General features: G+C 34.3%; 1 protein-coding gene across 7 annotated transcripts in view; it reads right to left on the bottom strand.

The window, feature by feature from the left end:
* The window catches only part of LRRIQ1 (leucine rich repeats and IQ motif containing 1), a 110,874-nt gene that overhangs the window by 34,484 nt on the left and 58,585 nt on the right, over positions 1-17,805 (bottom strand). For all 7 annotated transcript variants that reach the window (XM_051770028.1, XM_051770025.1, XM_051770027.1 and 4 more), the window contains one exon: positions 11,427-11,528. In XM_051770028.1, coding sequence (XP_051625988.1) covers positions 11,427-11,528 — 102 coding nt within the window. The remainder of the gene's footprint in view (positions 1-11,426; positions 11,529-17,805) is intronic.

The following is a 17,805-nucleotide window of genomic DNA, read 5'->3' on the forward strand; positions in this document are numbered from 1 at the left end:
TTGTAAACACATGGAAGAAAAGCAAGAATTGAAACACAGTGTATCATTTTAGAGAAACCAACAAGAGTATTCAGCCCCACGGGTATGGAACTGACTTAATTATATTGATTTTGGATCAATTATAGTTACAATGGCACAGGTTTTTTTCTATCCATGCAGAGAAGGTTTGAATGATTCACCTCACTGAATGAAGAAATCAGAGTTGAAATAGGAATAAATTAGCACTGATTCCTCCTTTTATAGAATTTTATGTAGATCTTTATTAAAATTATTTTTAAAGAGAAAATTAACACAAAACCTCCAGTTCAAGTTGTGAACATAATTTAACCACCTTTAATCTTGAGTGTAAACATTTTATTCTCAGACTAGGTGTGTTTAAATTAGTTTCTTTTCACTAAACTTTTTAGCTAAACTTGCTACCAAACTCTCCAACTCACTGATATTTACATATATATTTTGTATATATACATATATATATATAAAATTTGTTTGAAAAGGAAGGAAAAAGTTAAATACCATAATGATTCCAAATAGGTGAACTTGCCTCATGTGCATTCTGTTTACATTTGCAAAAGCTTTTAACACAGACATAACTTAAAGGTGCAATTTGTTTTACCTGTTGCACAACAACAGGTTAAAACAGTTATTCACTTGTTTGCAGCTGATGATCTAAGTTCCTGCAAATAGGAATTTATAGAGCATTAAGGTCTGATCCAGAAAGGACTGAAATCCCATAAATTTCAATTAGGTAAGCAAACTCCCACGTAAGATTAAGGAACTTCAGTAGCTAATCTTATACTATTTAATACAGAAGGAAACAGATGATTATGAGTTTTAAAACCTTATAGACTAAATGAAGTTAATAAAATTGTATAATTGTACACGGGAATTTGTCAAAACATAATTTAACTGCCCAAACCAAGATTTTGCTTCCACTGTAACAGTCACTGTCATGAAGCAGAATGATAGCATTTCATTGTCAAGTTTGAGTGTAACAAGAAAATATCCACTTTTTTTCTTATATAGAACCTGTTTTGTAAGAAAGATTCCAATGCAGTTTCCTTTTCATACAAGATACAACAATTTTAATATAAAGTAATCTGATTGAAAAGATGGACAGAACTCTTTAAGGCACTTGAATAAATAGAAAAATATTAAATGGTAATATTTACAGAATTTTTTTTAATTTAACTAGAGACGTGAGTACAAAGAATTATTTTCTTCAGCAAGATTTTTCTGCTCTTCTGAAAAGATAAATAAATTCATTAGAAGCACTGTGTTAGAGGTACTGATAGAGAGGCTAGAAAAATGTATACATATTTGCAATGAGAATACAGAAAATGCATGTAAGTAAATACAGAAACTCGTCTGTAACTTGTACCACAGTTCTTGAAATTCTCTTTCAAATCTTTGAACTTCTCCAAAGCGGTTCAGTGAATGCATCAAGGGGTACTAAAACTGGAGAAATATCTGAATAGCATCACCACCCTCAAGGCATCCAGGTCTCAGAACAGACTCTTCTTTAGCATTCTGGCTAGAAGAGGAGGAAAAGAGGAGAAAAGAATGCAATGATGTAGCAAAATCACCACTAAAACAAGGATACCTTATTTTCAATGGTATTTAAAAAGTCTTAATTCTACTCACCTTCTCCTGGATTCCAAAGAGATTCTTCAGCTTTCACCTGACTGGTCCTGGATAACTACATCTTACAGTGTTCTGGGTGCTCATCAATACTGTCTTGTGTGACTGTATTAATTATGCACCAAGAAAAAGAGATTTGCCCCTATTTCTATAATGAACAAACATACTGTTGATGGGAAGTCATAGAAATATGTAACACTCTCATAGGGGAAATAAAACAAATTTCAAAGCAAGAAATTAGTATGATGCATGGATAACACACATGCTTAGTAATATAGTGAAATAATAGTAACTATTTATACAAAGGTGTAAACCCTAAAAATCCCAAGCAGCCATATATGTGGAAGAAGTAACTTCTAAAATTTATTCCAAGAAGGATTTTATAAACATTTTCATTTGTAATAAATGAAAGATGTTTGAAAGAGAATTTTGAATACAGTGCACACAGCTCACATAGTATGATGACATCCTATGCAGTATTTTAGTGTATGTAGAGCAGACTACAAGTAGACTCTGACAAAATCTAAGAAGGCAGACCTGGCTAAGAGTCAGGAGTCACGCTTATTAAATTGAACTCTCAGGGGTATCATGCAATCAGAGGTCACAATCGAGGCAACAGAAGCAATGTCACGATATCAGAGAAAGGGCCAATTCAGACCTGCTCCCTGACAGGCAGTGAGGTCACGGCTTGCGGCAAATAACTGTATTAAAAGGGAATATTCTCTGCACACTTTTAGAACTGTCATCTGAACAAACAAAGCCAGGTCATTGGTAGGTTAAATCAGAACTTTCTGGCTTAGTAGCACATAGCTTCCTTTCTTTTCACATTCACTGCTAATTTCTCAATTACAAAATATACATCAGGTACTAAAGCAAATACTCAGTACACTTAACTTAAAAACACAGAGTAGAGTTTAAATTACTCCTTTTTAAAAGTCAAATTCTATCCTTGACAAGAGATATCCTTGGTCTCTTCATAAAGACAAAACTGCTGAGCTTGCTTCTTATTAGAAAACAAAAAGCATGCAAGTGCCTTAGGGAAATGTCTTTTTACCGTCAGGGTCTTAGTAAGCCTGATACTCAATGCGCATTTAGAAACCATTAAAAAAAATCAGTTATTCATAATATACTTGTTTAATGATGATTGCAAAAGTGAAGTTCTTTTGTCTGGGTACTTGGACTTCTTTATCTCATTGTCTGGACTGGGTTAGTACAAGATTCTACAAATGTGGTAATTTATGAAATTACAACCATGTTGGATTGGTAACATGACAATAAACCTGCAAAGAACTATTCTAGAATGTCACATAAACAAAATTTTATTCAAAAACATTATCTCTGCAGCCCATCTTGGGAATATGAGAAAAAAAACCCCATATCTATCTATCTATCTGTCTATTTATCTATCTATCTATCTATCTATCTATCTATCTATCTATCTATCTATCTATCTATCTATCTATCTGTGTAACTGAAAAATTCACTATTTCTACCTTTTTTATACTCACAAGTATATCACAGATAAAATATCTGCAGTGCATGCATCAAACCAGCAGAAACCTATGAATTTCAAGCAACTGTTAACATGTTTTGATAAGAATTGAACCCCAAAGTTATGAAGTTGCAAGATGCACATTACAGAAATAACACAGCATAAAAGTTACGCAGATATCACTGCATAGTTTACATTTTCATTAAAATATTTGAGTTACTTGCAATCCCTTGTAAAATCATCTGTGTTCACCACACATTAAATATTCTAGATTACATGAAAATTGTAAAAGGTATAGAACTTTGCTGTTAGTATTGAACAGCATAAAATTTTGAATATCTATATTTCAATTTTAGAGTCTTATTTTAATATTTTGCTTGAAAAATGTTGTACACTACCAAAATATATGATGCATCTGAACAATAACATCATTAGTTATAAAAACAGAAGGATACTTCAATGTGTGTTTAACATTACACTCATGAAAATGGCCTCCCTGGAATGCTGTAGATCTCTGACCTCATTGATAGTATTAATTCTTCGTAACACCATAGTTCCCATTACAGAATAGGAAAAAAAAATCCTTTAAAACGAAGTTTAATCAATTACATTTTCAAATTAATTAAAAGCTCTGGTATGAAGGGCTTCCTTTAATTCATCTCTGAAAGTGTTTAAAGTAATGCAGAGTTATTGCTATTAAAATCTATAGCTAAAGGAAACATTTCTTTAATTGTGACTTAAAATGTGTCATGTATTCTAGCTGAAGCAAGATGTGTACCTATAAAATATTTCTAAGAATGCATTATATTCCTTATTCATAGCATCATACTAAATGGAAATTCTTTTGCAAGAGGAACATTTCTGCAATGTAACATTCATGATACTTTTACAGACACAGAGTCTCCACTTTCGGTAGCCTATGTTAAAACATTATTTGCATAGCAATATGATTTTAATGCTTGAAACACTCACTTTGGAAAATGCTTTGAATATATCTGAAAATGCACTTTTAATGACCTCTTTATTAGCAATTGGTTTTTTGAAGTGTAAAGAAGAATATTGGGTACTGCTCAGTAAATGCAAAGCAAATAAACAAACCACACCAATATTGACTACAGTTCCCCAGGCATCCAAACAGATAGCAACAAATTCAACAATTAGTTTTAACTAGACATGATAAATCCAAGTGCTGTAACACTTTATTTTAGAGGAATTTAGCCAAACCTATTCTCCCTTACCCCCTCCAACCAAATCCTTTTGGATTTAACTTGTTGCTAAAATTATCTGTCTTTTGCACTCTAAGACCTGGGTCACGACCTTACTTAGGGACAGGAAATAGTTATCAGGTCACTGAATGGTCAAATGAAAAAGGATTTGAAATGCTTCGGTACTCCGGGATCTATTAATCTAAAATGATTGCCTTATGCAGTATTAAAAGCTGTGGATCTGATTGTGGCATCAACTTGCTTACCTGTACATTGCTGAGATGCAGATGCCTACACTACATATATTTTGGATATAAAATAACAAGGAAAGGAGAAAAAAGAAAGGTAGAATCTCAGAAGATGAAAATAAAACTATCTGAACTATTATGTGATCTTATTCAACAAGGAGAAAAAATAGTTTTCAATTCCGATGACATTTTGGGTGAAATCTCATTCCTACTGAAGTCATCACTGGGTAGTTATTAACAAAAGAACAGTAAGATTTTTTTTCTTAAGTGCAGTTCCTTTTAGGCTGGTAAAAACTGGTAAATTCCTATGTTATGAAAAGACAGGTAACTCCCTATACATGGTATAAAATCCTAGATTTGCAAGTTTGGGGAAAATCATGCTTGCTAGCTTAGAGACCACATTTAAATCTGATGCACTAAAAGAATCCTTGTAACACCACAAATTACAACAGTCTGCAAAACAGCAGAGTCAAGAACAAAGAGAGAGTACACAGGCAGGTGACATATGTGGTCAGAAACCTTTAACACATGAATTCATGAACCCTGAAGACTAGAATCACAGTGAAAATTCATAATAGTAAGTTGGTATGTATACATGGCAAATGCCTCCTGTTCAGGAACTTCAAGTGAATAGATAATTCTTTTCTTTTTGTTTTGTTTTGCTTTGCTTAGGTTTTGTAATTGAATGTAAAAAACAAGAATATTAATAAAAATGCCATATGGCTAGAGCATTTATAAATATTCAGACACTGAAGTGCACTGCATAAACGCACATAAATGATGTTTTACATATTTATTTTTAACATAATTTCAGGACCGCTTCATTCCACAAATACTGAAAAAATCCTACACTATCATTGACGGACAGGAGGCTAGAAAATTAGGCACAGATTTTATTTTTCAGTTTTATTTTATAATAAGAAACTGGGCCACTAGAAGTATGTAACCAAAGCTTGAGTGCGTGCACTGTAAGGCCCCTGCAGTCTTTTACAACTTTTCAGTGTACCGCTGTTGTGAACTGGGTTTGCACTCTGCCAGCAGAGCAGCTCTGACCCATGGAGAGCAGTCCTTCAGATCAACACTGCCTCAGGCTTTACTGCTTTCTCCAAGAAGTCTTACATTTCAGGCATCAAGTTGAATTTCTTCTGGAGATGATTAACCCAAACCCATGACAGATTTTTTCCAAGATATCCAACTCCTTATGTTTATTTTATCCTGGCTCTTTTTGGATGTACTGGACACAAGTAACCTACTCATTTTACATGTTTAAGGGCTGGTGGAGAGCCATTAATTCCTTAAAATGAGAAAATTCAATGCAAGAGTTCTGTTGTGCGAGCTCAAACTAAATAATAAGAAACAAAGCCACAGAATTCTGATTTTAAAAGACAGATCCCCTTCCACAATATAGGTTCCTGTAACACATTTTCATCACATGTCAGGACAGATCTTATATTCTCTGAAAATGCATTATTCTGTTATTTTTGTCAGTGCTGTATGGTTTAGAAACTTCTTCCCTAATGTGGCATACAAATTTAAAGTCTGGGAGATATCTAATAATTAGATTTTAACGTAAATGTGGCAATTCAAGTCATAGAATTGCAGCAAGTCAGATTTCAAATGTGGTTATTAATCCTTTACAGACCATAGTTCAATAAAAGATGACTTAATTTAGAAATGGATGTTTAAAACAATGCTATCCCTGGGAGTTGATGCCATTGAAAATAGATAATTTCTAAAAGGTGAAAACAGTAACACAAATTATTAGTTATAGTTCATTGTCTTTTTAAATGCCCTTAAATAACAAACATCAAAACATTTAAAGCCTGTAAAAAGATGAGTATTAGCATTACAGTCTCAGTACCTTCTCTTAACTGTCATACAGATATTTAAAAGCATCAGTGATTTGAATCAATATAAATTCTATTAAATACCACATATACCTTTTCTTCAATGTATTCATATTTTGTAATATAGAAAATCTAGGAAACTAGGTTGATCATTATGTAACAATATTTTAATGAACTCACAAAATTAACTAAAAAGATAACCTTAAAGTACCACTTTCTGAAGTCTCACATTTGCATTTTTACTTATCGCTAGTAATAATAATATATAAGAATTTTTTGCAATTTTTTTCACTTTAGACTACAAGGAGTTTCATAATTATATATAACTATCAGCTGGAAAACAGATGACTAAATAGATTCCTTGATATTTATCTTCCAATCATATGACATAATCACAAGCTCATTTTACCTCTTATTCTTGAAAAATAAATGTTATTTCTACTGACAATTTAAACAGAAATGAATAAATACTGCTGTAATTAAAAGCCACCTGAGAAAGCATAACCTATTCATTATCAAATTTGTATTGATGAAATCTGTCTTAACATTATATCCATTACATTTTCTTTAGTCACCAATGAGCATAAAATGACAGGAAATACAGTACTGCCAATTAGAACTACAGGTTCCCAAACTACAGCAAACATATCTTGACAACACAGTCCAACATATTTTTAAAATAGTTAAAGTTCCAGGCATAAATCATTGTGCACGTTTCTGGGTGAAGTCACAGTACACTGTTTCCACCTCACTGATGGATACAGATATGACTAAAAATAGATATACTATATATGCCAATAAATCACCTAACCTACAAAATTAAGTAGGGAACATTCTATGAAATTCTGTGAAATGAAGGGAATCATATACAAATAATACTTGGATAGTTTGATCAGACTCTCAGCTGATCTACTGCAGATTGGAATCCAGCTTCCCATTCCACTGAAAAAAAATTATTTGGATAACCCACCAAAACTGCTGAGGCAGCTGGATCAAAGAGGACCCAAAAAGACATATACTGTTCCCAAAGCTCGTAGCAAAAACAATGTGTTAGGCCTTAGGGCTCCTTCTTTAGTTTTGAGCTGCTGTACTGGGACTAAGCATTCACACTGTTGGCTGGAAAAATCAGTATCCTTCCTCTGTGTAAATGAAATTACAGATCTTGTAATTACAGACCCACAGATGGCAAAGATGCTCTCTTACATGTTCAGCCAGGACTAATTGGAACTGCCCAAGAGAAGGAGTCAAGGATAGATTCTTCCTTCAATTCCTGATCTACTGTATCCAAAATTGTCAAGACTATTTGACGTTAAATTAGTAACTGGAACAGCCTCCAGACAAAAAGAGGAGAAGCAGTCATAAAGCTTTCTAAAAAATATGTTTTGATGCAGAATAGGAAATTATGACAATTATCTGTGTTCCTTATAAAGTTTCCAGGAGTCTGAGATCTTTGAAATGTCACCATCTAAAAACCACAAAAAAATCTCCAAGAATATTCATTAAAACAGAATATTCATTAAAGCAGGCATATTTTGTTTGTCATGTACCTGACACTAACTGAAACTCAACAATCAAGATGGAAACATACCAAAGAAAGCACTGCAACATACATAATCCCAGAAAACATCCAGCAAATTATGAGAAGTGAAAGTACATCAAGTCAGGCTTTCATCTGTCTTCAGGTTTTCGATCAGGGTATAGTTTGTTGCGAGAAACAGTAAATACATATTTACACCTGCATATTCTGTGGCTTACCTTACAACCTACTCAAGTTAATGTCACAATATAAAATCATGACTCAAATATATTACTTATTTAAATAGTTGTAATGAATCTATTATGCAATGACCACATGCATTAAATTAATTTTAAAAAATCTGAAACAGCATCTGATAGAATGTGTTAGGATTACAAAATGCATTTTGATACTAGTAATTACACAGAGAGTAATTGTTCATAATTTACTTTCCTTTCAAAATACACAAATAAAAAGGCATAAGTGCTATGCTTACTGAATTATTATACCTACTTATACTCATGGTATTTGCTTATATATTTGTGTGACCAGAAACACATGTATTGTATGTATATGTATTGACACATACACACGTATACACACGTACATATCCACTAAGACGCAGTGAATTACATTCCCATGGTTTGTGCCTTCACGTGTTCCTTGTATTTTTAAATGGTAAGTTATTGTCTGTCGGAACAATGTTTCCTCATGCTGTTGATGAAGTGTGTAATACAAAGAGGCTCTGACTAACTTTTGTGTGCTATTGTGATACAAATGTGCAATAATGGTCCCTTGTGGGCATTTTTCTAATGTCAGTGAGTAAAGTATGATGACTCATCCAAAATTTAGTAAAAATTTATTATGTTGCTCAAGTTTTGAAAATGTATTTTCCTACAATGTGTATGTCAAATTAGAGATATGTGAATTATCCTATGGGATTAAAGTTGTGCACAAATTTTTGAAATTTGTTACCGACATTTTGCATATCAGCTTACCAAAAGTTCTGTAAGAGGAAAATGAGAAGGCAAATTATAACAGAATAATAATATCAGGAACACACAAGCATCAGATATTAAACTCATTCCTTTTCACTCTTCGGTTTTATATCTCATGTCTTTTTATTCTTTTTTGTCTTATTTGTACTTTTACACAAAAACTAAAGACATAAAAAAGACAAAAGAAATTCATCGTACATTTTAACTAGATTACTTCTTAAATATTCATTACCATGATGTGTTCCAGTTTGAAAATCTAAAACTGTTCTAATTGTTTCACTTCCTAGGGCATCCCCTTTCAAAAGCAGTGATTCTGTTATTTAACAGATAACACATGTGTACTTGCTGGTTTGCTGTTGATCATATGACTTCCCCCCCATTTCCCAATTTAAAGAAATAAAGAAGGAATATATAGAATGTGCCTTTTTAATTTTTTTTATTTAGTTGTTTATGAAGGAGATAGATTGGACTTCAAATTTTCTACCCAAGGACTCACTGCCAATTGGTGAAGGTTAAGAGGCTTGAATGGAGGAAGTTTATTTCCATCATGCAAAGGACAGGTCTGTGTTCTCTGTTAATATATGGTATCCACAAGATTTATGGATACAGAGTGAAAACATACTACCTTATTACAGAAAGAACTCCCATTGCAGAGCAGACCCAAAGAAAGCTATTCCATGCAAAAGAGGAAGAAACGCTCAAAAGGTGAGAGAGGGGAAATGGGAAACAAGGGAAGAAATAACTGATAACACACCTCTGTGAAATTATCATGCAGCTGCTTTTCTCTGTAGTAGATAACATGCAAAGTGTTATCCAAATCTAAATTTAGAAACTCCTAGTTCTGTCTGATGGTATCTCACATACATAAATGCTCTGTGTTGCACTCTGCTTCTAATTCACAACCTAGTATTTTCTGGACATACCATCTGAAGTAGCAATGTCTCCAGTAGGACAATTTTATATTTAGGTCAAGCAGAATAGTGTTGTCTGAATTGAAGGTTCAGCAGATTGCATGTGAGCATCCATGACTGGTGAAAAAAATCTCTGTTTATTAGCTGGCCAAAGGAGTACAATGGTCATTGAAATGAAAGATAATCGAGAATGCCATAATGTGCTTGCCTTTTGATATCTGATCTGCCTTGTTACCTACTCTCCATAGATTCAAGAAGTAATTTCAGTATGCATACATTGGCTTTTAAAAATGAAGCGAAATGTCTCCAGGCAGGAAAGCTAAACTAAACCTACACTGACTTTAGGGTACTGAACTTTTAAACAAGTTTATCTCTGACATGGTTTTGAACATTCACACTACTATTTATAGGTTTGGACATCCAGTGTTTTGCAGGCAGTCTGCATGTCCTGTTTCTTCAGCATATGATGCATTCTGACATATATAAGCATATGCCATAGGAACATACATGAGACAGTGGGAATGCTCAGTCACAGTATACACAGACTTTCTATAGTCAAGGTAAATTCATGCTTGGATACAAGGCAATAAGAGTGCAAAAATATTTCCTCTTCAGAATTCACCAATATTTGTTTCTAAACAAATATGAGCATGAGCTCATGAATGTTAGGCAAATCTGGGCTTTCATATAGTTAGGTTAATTGATTGAATCGCACTTCAGGTATATTGAGATTGATTTCACACCTGTCTCAGACATGTTCTAATTTTTATCCTCATGCAGTGAACGTTAATACAGTATCGTTTGTAACTTTACTTTGTAGAATTGAGAATAGATCAGGCAGCATATGACTATGTCTTTGAAAAAGATAAAAAGATAGAGGTGAGGACTTTCCGAGCACATTATTGAGTTGCAAAAGGAATCAAAACAGTATATATACAAACAATGTCTTTGGTCCTTCTTCTTACAAGAAGGACCTTTTTACAGAAACCAATGATAGTTTGAGCATGAATTTCAACAGTGAAAGAGCTACATCAGTATTTAAATATTTTTTGAAAACAAATTTTATATTTACATGCTGAAGCTTCTTTCCTCATCTTATGTCAAATGGTGTTTTTTTAGGGAATATCTATGAAAGTAGCTTCCTAAAAACACATTAAGGATTGTCAGGAATTAATGGCTAGCTTGAGAAAAGGTGTCAATGAAATGAAGAATTCGAAGGGATATTTCATTTATAAAATTTTATTCTAAAGCTTTGTATTTTATACCTCTGTGACATGCTTTGACATTTTTTATGATGAAGATTTAATAATAAAAATTATAAATAAATAAGTTAGGCTCCAGCTCCATATGAATTGAGCTCTAGGAGCACCCTCTGCCCTCCACAATGAATTGAAATTGAAATGTTTTGCTGCTGTAACTTGAGATACACAGAAACAGATAAGGACATTAAACTTCTGCTTTCTTCTATTTGTGCATATTGTTTTACATTTCAAGTAGGCTTGCTTAAAAGACATTGCAAGATATATATGCTTATATGCATTGAGATAAAGTGAAATACTTGTTCATACCTTCAAAGTATCCAGCATTTATAGGCTGTGTCTTCCTTGGTGATTTCACAGGGAGATGTTTATTTTCATTGTTTTTGAACAACGCCAGGCGCACAGCTGGGTCTAGATGACAAGAACAAGTTAAAATCAAAGGTCAGACCTGGCTCATTCATTCCTTCAAGCAATTTTTCACCTTTTAGCCACTTAATAAATGAAAATATCTTAAAAAGTAGTTTATATATTCACAAAGGATTACACTTTCTAAATAAAGCAATATAAATACACATGCAACTGAGAATCAAAGTCACTATTGTGCAGGATTTTAACACTGTTGATCTTTTAGTTTGCTCATCTCCAAATTAAAAATAAACTCTAAAGCATACATTTGCAGAAAATATTTTTTTAAAAAATCTAGTTTTAAAGCTTGAAATTAAAGCAAAAATATTAACAGGATCCATGCCAAGCAGTATTTCCAAAAGCTTTGGTCCAGAATGATTCAGCAGTCTAAATCAAGACATATATATCTAAAAAATATTAAGGAGACAGTTTATTTTTTCAGGCTCAACTTGTAGTTAATAATCTAGTCTTCCTCCATATCCCATCCTAACTGAAATAAAAAAATACCCCAGAAGTCTATAGATTCATCTATATGCCAAAATATGAAATCTTGATTAGTTTCTTAACTATTATTTTGAAAACTTTGTAAAGAAGCAAAGATGAGCACAGAATTGTATATAAATCTAGATAAGACATGTTCCTACACTGGCAGAAAAATATAAAGTTTAATTAACAAAAGGTAAACTGATGTAAAACCCACAAGTCAGAAGAGGTGATTCTCACGCATTATTTCTGAACTAAGAACTGTTTGCTTAGCATAGGAGGAAAGTAGGAGCTCAAGAGAAACAGTGCATTAGAAGGAATGTGAAAATTCTGAGCACAGTGCAGAATAAACTGCCAGTTATTAAAAAAAAAAAAAGGGACTGAAAAGAATATAGAAACAAAAGCAGATGCACAATGACAAGTAAAAGAATATAGGGTTTTGTATGTATGCCACTGAGCATGATAACATGAGTAACAGAAAGCCAAAGAAAAACTAAAAGAAATATGTTTGACATGGTTCAAAGAAGACAATAGCCCAAGCAGATATATCCGCTCTTGACAATATCTGAGAAATGATGACACAGAAGAAGTTTGTCTACAAAGGTGACCACAAATTCTCTGAAAGGGTAGAAATTAATAACAAGGAGAAAAAAAGCAGTGGAGCTTATCAGGAAGGTGGATATGGCAAGGGAAGGATCTAAATTTTTACAGAGAATACAAGTGTAGCAAAAATGAGTATGTGAGACACTGCCAGAACAGACAGAGCAGGAAAACAGAGGTTATGGCAAAACTCAAAGAGCATTCAGACATAATAGATTTAAATGACTACTTATGTCTGGTGCTTCATTTTGAGCCTGTAACATGACCTTTTTAGTTTTTATTTAGAGAGTTCATAAGAGAATCTATAATAATGCAGCAAAGTAAGTAGCTTGTTTGTTTGTTTGTTGTCTTATTTCTAGAAATAAAGCATCAGAATGTCCTGTTAAGTTGGTAGGCAACTTCTTATGAATTTTAACAACAATTTGTAAAGTTGGTTTTGATTAGAATTCTATATTTGTAGTAGACAATTCAACTACAAACTAATAGAACTTAAAAGGATTCTAGAAGCTCAACTTTTTCCAGAGAATACTGTCTTGACACAAGTAGAGATATTGTATGTAAGTTTGCCTTCTAAGCTCGGAGAAGTTGTCTAATGGGGTGTGGCACTTCAAGAGATAATGTATTGACAAAACTCATCCGAATGTTACGGTGTTCTTGGTCAGCCCACACTGCAGCAGCATGTGGTTGACAGAATGTTCTTAATGGTGCTGACCTCTTACAAAGCAACAAGCTTGACTAATGAAGGAATTGTGGCAAGTGGGGAGGGAAACAATTAATGAAATGATCCAGGAAGCACAAAAAATAATGATTAGCTCCATTAGTTTTAAAGGTAGATCATTAGAATGATTCTGATAATGAGATCACTTCATTCACAAACTGGATTACCAGGCTTTTCACTTTGTGAAAATGGATAAAGTAGCCTTACTTTGGCATGTCTTCCAACTGAAAAACAAATCAGCAGCAGACTAATGTTCTTCAGGGTAGTAAATATTTGGTACAGTGAATCACAGTAAGATTTGTGTAAAAATACCTTGAAATAGTAATACATTGTATTTTAAAAGTTCTCTCTGAAATTTTAGATAATAGAAGTTACAGAAAATATTTTAGGTAAAGTATGAATTAGTATTGTCTTTTCTATAGTTGTAAGATACATGGTCATACAAGTCCTACACATGGATAAAAATGTACAGGATAAAATTTTTTATAATTGTAATTTTCCCAACATTCAGCATACAGTGTTGATAAAAAGACTTCTAACTTCTTTCAGCTTTATGCCAGTTAGAAAAACCAGTGTCTTTCTTCAATAGAAGACCAAATGCAAAGTGACAAAATCAATTAAAACCTCTTAAGACAAAATGCGATTGAAGATTCCAAAGTATTTTAGATTACTGTAAAATAATTCCTGAAATTACACATTTTTTTCCTATGTGAGTCTATTGACATTGTTCCAAGCAGTTTTAAAAATGTCATCTTTCCTCAATCCAACCTCCCACTCAATTCTATTCTAAACACCAACAAATCCAAAGTTCAGTTATACCATGGATTTTGGGTGAAGTCACACAAAGTTATTAGTCCCAAGCTCGATTTTTCAAACATTTATCTGTGCACAAAGACATCAGCAGTAAAGAAGGTCTGTGAACCGGGAAGAGGGGTAAATAATGGAAATTGTTCTTCTAAGAGATTTATATCAGCAGATTTATCTTTGAATCTTTGCAAAATAATTTAAATAATCTACAGGGATTTACCACAGTGCCAGACTACTTGAATTTGTACCTACCTGGATCACCTCAACCATTGCCTACAGCTCTTTTGTTATTAAAAATGAGTCCTTTTCTTTATTTAGTCCAAAATGTAGGCAATATTACATAGATTACTTCATAATACTAGTGCTTTTCAGCCTCTGAGTGAACTAGGGAAATGAGCTGCATGTATGCTTTGATGACAAGCAATCAAATGTTTTAGATTTCACACAGAGAACTGTGAAAGAGTCCAACAGTTCAAAATCATACAAATATCTTACTGGATTCTAGCATACTAATTTAAATGTGGCTTATTAGATGATGATCTGTGCTGGCAATCTATAAACCAGGGAGGTAATTTAATGCACATTGCTTGGCTGCCTCCAAATATAGAAGTTAAGTTGGACAAACACAAGAAATGTTATGGAAACAATATGGAAGGAATAGTTACTGCCTGATCTGGCACCACATTTCTGAACAACTTCTCAATAATATTGAAACTGAAAAAATTAAATGTTTGTCGTTCATTTTGTTGTGCAATATTTGTAACTAGGAGAACACAAGTATAACTGTGACAACTTTAAAGGGTTGATAAATCAAAGTAGCACACAGCAACATATAGCAAAAAATGCTTATCTATAAGATAATTCAATTTGTAAATTAATTTGGAAGAAAGACCAGATTTTGTTCCATAATTGAACAGCAATTAGAACTCCAGCTAAACTATGGCTGGAGTTCTCAGATGATACTGCTACATGGAATAGACAGTCACAACAAAAGTAGTTTTCTTTCTGCTACTAAGAAAATTTACAACAATGGTCATTTATGTAACGTGTAACAAGGATTAATAATATACCCCAAATTTTTATCCTGACCGTTGTTAAGTCAGATCATCTGTTTCGGGCTTGTGGGTTTTGACTGAGGTGGGTTAAGTTTTTGGTTGGGTTTTCTTTATTTCATTTTTTAATTAGGATTGCATTGCTGTCTGAAATTCTAATCACAAACTAAAAAATATTTGCTGACCTCTGTGACATATCTTTTTTATTGTGCTCTGCTTCTAGTGAACACCAGAAGGCCCACTTCAGCTGCTTTTTACCTTCCTTTTTTTTTGTCTCCAACCTATGTGGCATCAAGAATTACCATAGAATCATAGAATCATTAAGGTTGGAAAAGACATCCAAAATCATCAAGTGCAACCTTTGACTGAACACCAACATGCCAACTAAAGCATAGCACTAAGTGCCACATCCAATCATTCCTTGAATACTTCAAGGGACAGTGACTCCTCCAAATCCCTGTGCAGCCTGCTCCAATGCTTAAATACCTTTCAGTGAAAAAACTTTTCCTGATGTCCAGCCTAAACCTCTCCTGGCAACACTTGAGGCCATTTCCTCTTGCCTGTCATTTGTTGCCTGGGAGAAGAGGCTGACCCCCACCTGGCTACAACCTCCTTTCAAGTAGTTGTAGAGATCAATAAGGTCTCTCCTGAGACTTCTTTTCTCCAGGCTAAATAACCCCACCTCCCTCAGCCTCTCCTCATATGACTTACTCTCTAGACTCTTCACCAGTTTTGTTGCCCTTCTCTGGACACGCTCCAGCACCTTGCTGTCTTTCCTGTAGTAAAAGACAATCACTTCCCTGGTCCTCCTGGCCATGCTATTCTTGATGCCCTTGGTTTTCTTGGCCACCTGGGCACACAGCTGGTTTATGTTCAGCTGGCTGTCGACCAGCATCCGCAGAGCCTTTTCTGCTGGGCAGCTTTCCAGCCACTCTTCCCCAAGCCTGTAGCTCTGCATGGGTTGTGGTGACCCAAGTGCAGGACCTGGCACTTGGCCTTTTGAATCCCATACCACTGGCCTCGGCCCATCGATCCAGCCTGTCCAGATCCCTCTGCAGAGTCTTCCTACCCTCCAGGAGATCAACACTTTAACCCAACTTAGTGTCATCTGTGAACTTAGTGAGGGTGCCTGTGATCCCTTCATCCAGATCATCAGTAAAGATATTAAACATGACTGGGCCCAACACTGATCCCTGGGGGACATCACTAGTGACTGTCCAGCCAACTGGATGTGGCACCATTCACCACAGTCATTCAGCCAGTTTTTAATCCAGCAAAGGGTGCACCTGTCCAAGCCATGGGCAACCAGCTTCTCCTGGAAAATGCTGTGGGAGAGAGTATCAAAGACATTACTGAACTCCAGGTAGACTACAACCACAGCCTTTCGCTCATCCACCAGGCAGGTTACCTGGTCATAAAAGCAGGACCTGCCTTTTCTAAACCTGTGCTGGGTGGGCCTGATGCACTGACAAGAGAATATTTTTTTGGAGAGTAAAAGGTTAAACAAGAAGTACTACAGCAGTGTAAGAGAGACAAGTTGAAAGTAAGACATGGCTTTCAGCCATCTTAAAAGAAAAAGAAGTGAACTTTCAGCGGCTAATATAAAATTCACAGAAACAAGGAAATTCCAAGTTAAGCAAGAAATTCTGTACTGCTGTGCCAAGACATCTTTAGGAAGCTAGGATTGTTATGAGTCACAGACACTTAATGTTAAAGCACAGTGAGGTGCATTAATGACTGCTTTATTTAGATTTTGAATTAGAATTTGTATAGAGTTTTATGCACCCATGATAAACAGAAATATTTCTGACATTATGCCAGTTTTACTTGGCTGAAAATTTTCTGGTTCCTTGCCCGCACTTTTTGTATTATCTTACTGTATAGTAAAAATAGAATACATTTGGTATTATTAAAATATAGGCCCCAACTTTATTTAACTACATAAACAAGCATACATAACTGTAGTGGATTAAGGCATAACAGACCTTAAGGCCATTACTTGGTGGGACTGGTCTGCTGCAATATAAGCCTTAACTGAATCACTCCCTATTATAAGGTTATGCTACTTTAAGCTCTTCCTTGTAATACAAACCACAGGATTCAGTGCACTTGCTAGTATTTTCCATTTTTTTTTCTCTACTGAGAAAGTATGTGGCCAGACATATGAGGTAAGATACTTCTCAGTTACTTCTACACATCTACATTTTAACTCTGTCCTTCAGCAAGTCACTCTAGGTTTTGTGTCTAGGCAATGGAGAACCATAAGTGCTTTAACAGTGAGACTCAAGTAGCCTGTTTTTTAATTATGTTTTAAGAGGAAACTTCTTTTCATAGAAGTTTAGATGACTAGCTCAGATGCGGATTTCTGTAATTATCAAATTTCTGTAATTATCAAATGAATCTCATCACTGTTGCACTAGGAGAAGACAAATGTTTTAGATGTAAAATGAAAAGGAATAAATTCCCACACCTGAGTATGTTAAGAATCAAAGCTGTTCATGGCTGTCCAGTTGAAGTTCCAATCCAGCAGACATCTTGACAACATTAAAGAGCAACTGTAAAACTCTCTGAATGCAAGCTGATTTAACACTTTGCATTTGTGAATCTCAGGTTTAAGGTAAAG

The sequence above is a fragment of the Manacus candei genome, unplaced genomic scaffold (genome assembly GCF_025592945.1).
Source record: "Manacus candei isolate 608988 ecotype Guabito, Panama unplaced genomic scaffold, ASM2559294v1 h1tg000114l, whole genome shotgun sequence".
Lineage (NCBI taxonomy): Eukaryota > Metazoa > Chordata > Aves > Passeriformes > Pipridae > Manacus > Manacus candei.